The 7,636-nt window shown below is 47.9% G+C and overlaps 1 protein-coding gene across 1 annotated transcript in view; it reads left to right on the top strand.

Moving 5' to 3' along the window:
* Nucleotides 1-7,305, top strand: part of Gfra3 (GDNF family receptor alpha 3) — a 30,975-nt gene extending 23,670 nt beyond the window's left edge. Inside the window, exons 4-8 of the mRNA XM_031366281.1 lie at nt 1,537-1,849; nt 5,361-5,464; nt 5,605-5,739; nt 6,088-6,176; nt 6,391-7,305. Of these exons, the coding sequence (XP_031222141.1) occupies nt 1,537-1,849; nt 5,361-5,464; nt 5,605-5,739; nt 6,088-6,176; nt 6,391-6,480 (731 nt within the window). The 3' untranslated portion in view covers nt 6,481-7,305. The remainder of the gene's footprint in view (nt 1-1,536; nt 1,850-5,360; nt 5,465-5,604; nt 5,740-6,087; nt 6,177-6,390) is intronic.
* The last annotated feature ends 331 nt before the right edge of the window (nt 7,306-7,636 follow it).

Here is a 7,636-nt window from a genome sequence, read left to right as displayed (position 1 = left end):
ACGGATGGTTGTGAGCCACTATGTGGTTGCTGGGATCCGAACTCAGGACTTTTGGAAGAGCAGTAGTGCTCTTACCTGCTGAGCCATCCCGCCAGCCCTATATATTTTTTTTAAATCAAAATCTCACTATATAGCCCTGACTGGCCTGGAACTCACTATGCACGTCAGGTGAATCACAGAGATTCACCTGCCCATGCCTCTGAGTGCTGGATTACATGCCAGCATCAGCTTAAGAATTAGAATTTGTATTGAGTTTTATAGTATTGCCAATTACATATATTGGAATTGGCATTTTGAGAGAAAACCCATAAATGTATACACAGTGAACCCATTAGGAGGAATCAGTAAATTACCTGTTAAAATCACAGGTGCTGGAATATTCTGGGTTGGTTGGTTGTCGGAATATTCTGTCAATAGAGCTAACATCAGAAGCGAGGGGGTATAGCTCAGTGGTGTGTGCATAGTGTGTACGAGGCCTCGCCTTACAACCTGACACATAAAAATACCACTCTAGTTTCTGAAGTTTCAGAATAGGGGAGAATTTTCGTGTGAGTCAGTAAATGAAAGGTGGGCAAGAAACCTAACCCTAGGTACAATAAACGGGGCATGGCTGCTCAACACATCTGTGACCTCAGCACCCGGGGGTGGGCTAGAGTGGGAGGAGGGTCAGAAGTTCAAGGTCACTCTGGGCGGACATGAGTCCCTGTCTCCACAAATGGTGGACAAATGAGATGGCTCAGAGGGTGAGGTGCTTGCTGCCAAGCCTGACCACCTGGGGCCCATATAGCAGAGGACGAGAACGGACTCACTCAGGTTATCCTCCAACTTCCACACCTGCTTCATAGCATCACACGCGCGCGCATACACACACACACACACACACACACACACACACACACACCACTCACACACATACACTCACATACAACACACAAATACAATTTAAAAAAAAAGAAGGAAACCCTCCCCCCCCAAGAAAACCAACCAAGCAAGCAAAAACAATCAAACAAATAAAACCCTGAATAGAATAGAAAGTAGAAAGTAGAATTTGGTCATACACAGCTTTTTTTTTTTTAGCAGTCCAGAAGTTCTCTTGAGTGTTGCAGAGGTTCTGATTTGTGATTCCCACCATCAGGTCTCGCTGCATAGGATCCAGGAACCCGTTTTTGTTTTTTTGTTTTGTTTTGTTTTGTTTTTTGAGCTGTCAGCTGCTTTCATGCCAGATAAATGAGTGAGTGTTAGATGTGCATGGTGCTGATGGTGATGGTGATGGCGCAGCAGTAGCAGCAGCAGCAGCGAGGATAATGATGGGATGATGGTGGTAGTGGTGGTGATGATGATGATGATTTTACCAAACAAGATGAAGACAGACAAGGAACCAGATAGAATTTAGAATTTGTGAGAGACGTGTTAAGTAGGAGTGACTTAATCCAGGACCGTCCTTCCTTTCTGCCACCTCAACTTCTTGTTACATTAGGGCTTTGCTGGGTTTCCTAGTGAGACTCTGCTTGGTGACTGGTGCTACTCTCCCCACAGACTCGGACCTCTGCCTCAAATTCGCTATGCTGTGTACCCTTAACGACAAGTGTGACCGCCTGCGCAAGGCCTACGGGGAGGCATGCTCAGGGATCCGCTGCCAGCGCCACCTCTGCCTAGCCCAGCTGCGTTCCTTTTTTGAGAAGGCAGCAGAGTCCCACGCTCAGGGTGTGCTGCTGTGTCCCTGCGCACCCGAAGATGCGGGCTGTGGGGACCGGCGGCGCAACACCATCGCCCCCAGTTGCGCCCTCCCTTCTGTGGCCCCCAACTGCCTGGATCTGCGGAGCTTCTGCCGTGCGGACCCTCTGTGCAGGTGCCCTGCGAGGGTGGGCAAGATGGGCAGGGATGTGGCATGCCTCTGTTTCTGGGTGTGACTGTCCCCTGCAAAGGCTGGATCTGACTTCCCACGGGGCTGTTTCTCCTAAGATATTTTGTGAAACCCACCCTCCTGCCTTTCCTTCCTTGTAGCACAGGCTGTCCACGACATTATGTGGCCTAAGCTTCCCCCTCAATTCCCTGAGTTGGGGGGATTATAAAGATGCCCAACCACTTCTGGCCATGACACTATCTTATTTCACTTTATTTTCTGGTTTTAGACAAGATCTCACATAGTCCTGAACTCTTTTGATCCTCTTTCCCCTACCTTCTAAAGGCTTGGTAAACTTAGTATGTTCCAGGCCAGCCAGGGGCCAGGGCCACAATATGAGACCCTAGCTAAAACAACAACAACAACAATGACAACAAAACCCTCTGCATTTATTCATTCATTCTCTAGTGGGGTGAAGGAGGTGGGGTAGTCCTGCAACCTCAAGGGTCAGAGTGCATGTGTGAAGGTCAAAGGTCAACTCACTTCTTCCACTAAGTAGGCTGTGGACAGAGGGAGGGAACTAGGTCTTCAGGCTTCTTGGTGATAACTGACTTTATCTCACTGGCTCCAGAAACTCTTTATTTTCTCTCTTCCTTCCTTTTTCATTTTGTTGTTTTTCCTTGTTATTTGTAAGACAGCATAGGCCCGGCTGTCCTGGAACTCACTAGGTAGCCCAGGCTAGCCTCACACTCAGACTTCTGCCTGCCTCTACCTCTTGCTAGGAGACCTTGGGATGCAGTGGTTAGCTTCTGTAGCCCCAGTAGTCCTAGGTCTGGAGGCAGAGCTGGGAGAATCCTCAAAACCTTTGGGGACAGCCAGAAGCAGGCAGCCACAGAAACAAGACTCTGTCTCAAGAAGGGGTAAGGTGGGTAGAACTCCAGAAATCGGTGTTCTCATCCCCACTGTGTTTTATAGAAAAAGAAAAAGAGCCATGGATGTGTTTGATAGAGCCAGGTATGGCGATGTGGGAGGAGATACCTCTGCGGGCCCATGCTGAACAATGTAACTCTCTGACCAGAATCCCACAGGATCGGTTTGTCATCCTAGTTTTTGCAGAAAACCAGATAGAACCTTAGAAGCTTGAGGCAGGGGGCAATTTAAGACCATCCTGAAAACAGCAAGACTGCCTCAAAAGACGAAAATTAGAGGTATAATGGGAAGGTCACCACAAAGCCCACTGCTGGTCAGATTCTGGTCAGAGAGTTACATTGCTCAGAGTGCTTGCCACTTGCAGAAGACCAAGTGCTCAGTAAATGTGCTGCTTAGTAAGAACTTCATTGTAGGGGGCTGGAGAGATGGCTCAGAGGTTAAGAGCCGTCAGTTCCCCGCAACCACATGGTGGCTCACAACCATCTGTAATGGGAGTGATCTGCTGCACTCACAACCATAAAATAAATGATTGATATATGCTAATAAAAATCCAAAAATATATATGCTAAAACATCATTCAACATTCTGTCACTGAAATCTGGAGAGCATTTCCTGCCAGACAGTTTTCAATCCAGACAACAAAAGTAGGCACATTCGTGTCTTGAGGTTTTTACATAGGGTGTGTATGTCACCTCATAAGTACAGAGGCAGAATGAGATGTTTCAAAGACAGATGTCACTTAAGTCCCAGGTTAGGTGCTAGAGAGATGTTCACATGTAGAGAGACCTGAGGCTGTGGCAGAGGACCTGAATTCAGTTCCCATATGATGGCTCCCAATCGTCTGTACCAGTTCCAGGGGATCCAACTCCATATTCTGGCCTCCATGGGCACAGGACACACACATGGTGCACATACATATAGGCAGGGAAACACCCATACACATAAAAATCAATGAATCTTTGTTTTAAAGCTTATATTCAGAGCTCCCAATAACAACACTAGCATTTCCAGCCATTTCTTTTTTGTTTTGTTTTTTTTTTTGAGACAGGGTTTCTCTGTGTAGCCCTGGCTGTCCTAGAACTCACTCTGTAGACCAGGCTGGCCTTGAACTCAGAAATCTGCCTGCCTCTGCCTCCCAAGTGCTGGGATTAAAGGTTCAGCCATTTCTTAAGGACTTGATGCTGCATTAAATACTTAGTATTTACTTGTCTAAGCCTCACAGGAAACCTGTAAGACAGTTACCTGTAACTGTAAGACAGTTTTGTATCATCCTCGGTTCACAGAAGAGTGAACCGGAGAAGGAAGAAGTGAAACAGTGTATCCAGGCGGGTTTATGGGTAGAGGCGCTGCTTTCTTTCTTTCCTTTTCCTATTCTTTTTATTGAAATAGGATCTTTCTGTGGAGGCTTGCTGATCTGGAACTTCTTATGTAGACCAGCCTAACTTCAAACTCAGAGACATTTGTCTGCTTCTGGGTGGGATTAAAGGTGTGTGCACCACCAGATTTGGCTGTAGTCAGATTTCTAAGTTATCTGACTGCATGTATGTATGTATGCCATCTACATGTTTGGTATCCTGGGAGCCATAAAAGGGCATTTGATCCTCTGGGACTGGGGTTACAGATGGTTGTGAGCCACCATGTGGTGCTAAGAATCCCTGTCCTCTAGAAAAGCAGCCAATGCTCTTAGCTGCTGAGCCATCTCTTCAGCCCCAGGGATTGCACTTAATTCCAGTAATGGGAGGACCCACCATTGTGAGTGTTTCCTAGGCTTGGGGTCCTGGGACTGTAAAAAATGAGAGTGAGCTAAAGTCCAAGCATGCTTGGGTTCGCCCTCTCCCTCCTCTTCATGATGGATATGGCCAACTTCTGTTAGGCACAGTTTCTGCTACCCTGGGTCCTTGTTAGGCTGGATTGTAACCTGGAGTTATGAGGTAAAGTAAATCCTTTCTCCCCTAGATTGCTTTGTCAGGGCATTTTATTGCAGCAACAGGAAGAGAAACCAGCTTACCTAATATAGGACGAATGTCAATGATCACAATATCTGGCATTCGCTAAACGCTTAATGTGGGCCAGGCACTCTGCTGAATGCCATATGTGCAATCTGGTTTTTTTTTGTTTGTTTGGTTTTTTGTTTGTTTGTTTTTGTTTTTTGAGACAGGGTTTCTCTGTGTAGCTCTGGCTGTCCTGGAACTCGCTCTGTAGACCAGGCTGGCCTTGAACTCAGAGATCCACCTGCCTCTGCCTCCCAAGTGCTGGGATTAAAATCGTGCACCACCACCGCCCTGCAATATGTGCAATCTTGATGCTCATCCTCCTGAAAGTCAGTCCAGTTGTGCTGTGGTCTTCTCTGTTTTATGGCCAGGGAGACTTAAAAAAAAAAAAAAAAAAAATCTGTTTGCAATCATGTAACTAGGAATTGTGGAGTTCACAGTCATCGTGATGGGCTGTGGGGTGGCAGCAGTGCTAACTGAACTGGGATGTAGTAGCTGAAGTCAGAGGAGGAGCTGGCATGAAGGGCGTGGCCAGCTGAAGGACTTGCTGAAGTCCAGATGCTCAGTGGGGACCCTGGAAACCTCCTTTCTTCCAGATCACGCTTGATGGACTTCCAGACCCACTGTCATCCTATGAACATCCTTGGGACTTGTGCAACTGAACAGTCCAGATGTCTGCGGGCATACCTGGGGCTAATTGGTGAGGCTGGGGCATGTGTGTCGAGAGTCAATAGGCCGGTCAGCTCTGGAGGATGGGATAGTCCTGAGATAGGCCGAAGAAGATGGAGGCTGGAGTTTGACTTTGTCTAGTCCTTGATGGCCCCTCCCTTCTCCCAACAGGGACTGCCATGACCCCAAACTTCATCAGCAAGGTCAACACTACTGTTGCCTTAAGCTGCACCTGCCGAGGCAGTGGCAACCAGCAGAACGAGTGTGAACAGCTGGAGAGGTCCTTCTCCCAGAACCCCTGCCTCAGTGCGTATGCTCTCCTTGTACCCAGACCTTGTTGCTAGGTCATCTATTGGCAGAGAGAGAGGAATAGCCAGCTAAGTGGTCCACATGGGCCCTGTCCATTTCTTCAGTCAAGCATCCCTCCTCTGGGCCCTCCATCCCTCCAATTTGAACCTTTCTCCTTTCTGCCACTTCTCCGCCTCCCAGAGTGACTTCCCCGCTACTTGCTCAGCTCGAAGTAGAAAGCAGAAGGAGTCACGATCCCACTCTTACTGTACCCCAGGACCCTTGGCATTCCCCCTTCTTGCCTTGGGAGTCTGAGAAATGTCCTGGCACATCATTCCAATCTTTTTCTTTTTCTCCTCTACTTAGTGGAGGCCATTACAGCTAAGATGAACTTCCACAGACAACTCTTGTCCCAGGACTGGGCGGAATCTACTTTTCCAGTGGTGCAGCAGCAGGTAGGACTTCCCCTGTCACATACCTCAAGCTTTTACTGCACTGCTTGGAGAGAACACAAACCAAGCATACACAGGAACAAGGTACGAGAACTGCCGTGAATACTAGAGATCTCTAAAGCACATGTCACGGGAAGGGGACAATCATGGCTGTTCCCTTAGGCTTCCATGATGAAGGGATGTCCTCTGAGCTGACACTATTTCATTTCTTCTACAGAACAGCAACCCTGCTCCGAGGCCACAGCCCAGGCTATCCATTCTTTCTTTCTTCATCCTTACTTTGATTCCGCTGCAGACCCTGTGGTAGCTGGGCTTCCTCAGGGTCCTTCATTCTCTCCACCACACCCAGACTGACTTGTAGCCTGTGATGGGAGAGAAAATGCCAACCTCTGGAAGAAGATGCAGCATGCTACATGGCAACCCGGAATCAACCAGGCATCCCATCATCGCATGTCCTGTCCACTCCAGATGAGGTCTTAGAAGAAGCAAGGGCTGTGACCCTTTAGATCCTGAGTGGCTAGTTTTCAAACCTCCCTTGCCCCTGCTTCTGGCTCAGGCTGCTCCTCCTTAGGACTTTGTCATTCCAGTTTGGCTGTATATTCTGGTGGTGATTAGCATCTCACCTCCAGCGCTTCTTCCTGTTTCCCAGGACCCCCCAGGGGCTGACAAATCAGTCATTCCCTGTTGCCTTCTCCAGGAAGTCAGGCTGAGGGTTCTGAGGCAGCTAAGAAAAATGGTCCCTTTGTGAGAAAGGCTGGTGTTCCAGCCCCCACATCCCTCTGAATGGAAGATGAAAACCTGCTGTCTTGACTTCTTGCCAGGCAATCCTGAACATTTAGACATGAAGAGTTAAAGTCTTTGGGTCTTACTTAACTCCTATTACTGTCCCCAAGTCCCCTAGTCTCTTGGGTCATGATTAAACATTTTGACTAAGACTTTGACCTTTCCCAGTTTTCTTAAATGGTAAGTTTTTACAGAATTAGTGGTATGTCACAGATACAAGGGCACTGACAGTAGGAGGGAGAGACCCAGCAACCCTACTGCTAACTGCTGTGTGACTTCAGGCAAATCTCTCAGTCTCTCTTGACAGAGCTGGAGAAATAGTGTGAATAAAAGACGGTGTCTATCCTGGCTCCTGGTGACTCTGGGATACTGCTGGAATGGCAGCGGCTGCTGGAGGTGGGATGTGGAGTGGGCGTGTGTACTAGCCAACCACAACAGTCACTGGGCTGTGGTGTTACTGATCTGTTCTAGATCATAATACGCCCAGGAGAATGCAGAGGTTGTTCCTTGCTCTCAGGGAATTTAATCCCAGTGGAGTAAAGAAATTATCTGCCCATACAGAGTAATTGGAAGAATATATTTACGGGGACGTGAGTTTGCTCGTTCATTCATTCACTCTTCCAAAGGGCATCAAATCAGTCCGGTCTCCGTAGGATACTGTGCAGGATGGAAGAGGTTCT

The sequence above is a fragment of the Mastomys coucha genome, unplaced genomic scaffold (genome assembly GCF_008632895.1).
Source record: "Mastomys coucha isolate ucsf_1 unplaced genomic scaffold, UCSF_Mcou_1 pScaffold13, whole genome shotgun sequence".
NCBI classification, from domain to species: domain Eukaryota; kingdom Metazoa; phylum Chordata; class Mammalia; order Rodentia; family Muridae; genus Mastomys; species Mastomys coucha.
The sequence above is the reverse complement of the archived record's forward strand: the minus strand, read 5'-3'. Positions and strand labels throughout refer to the sequence as shown.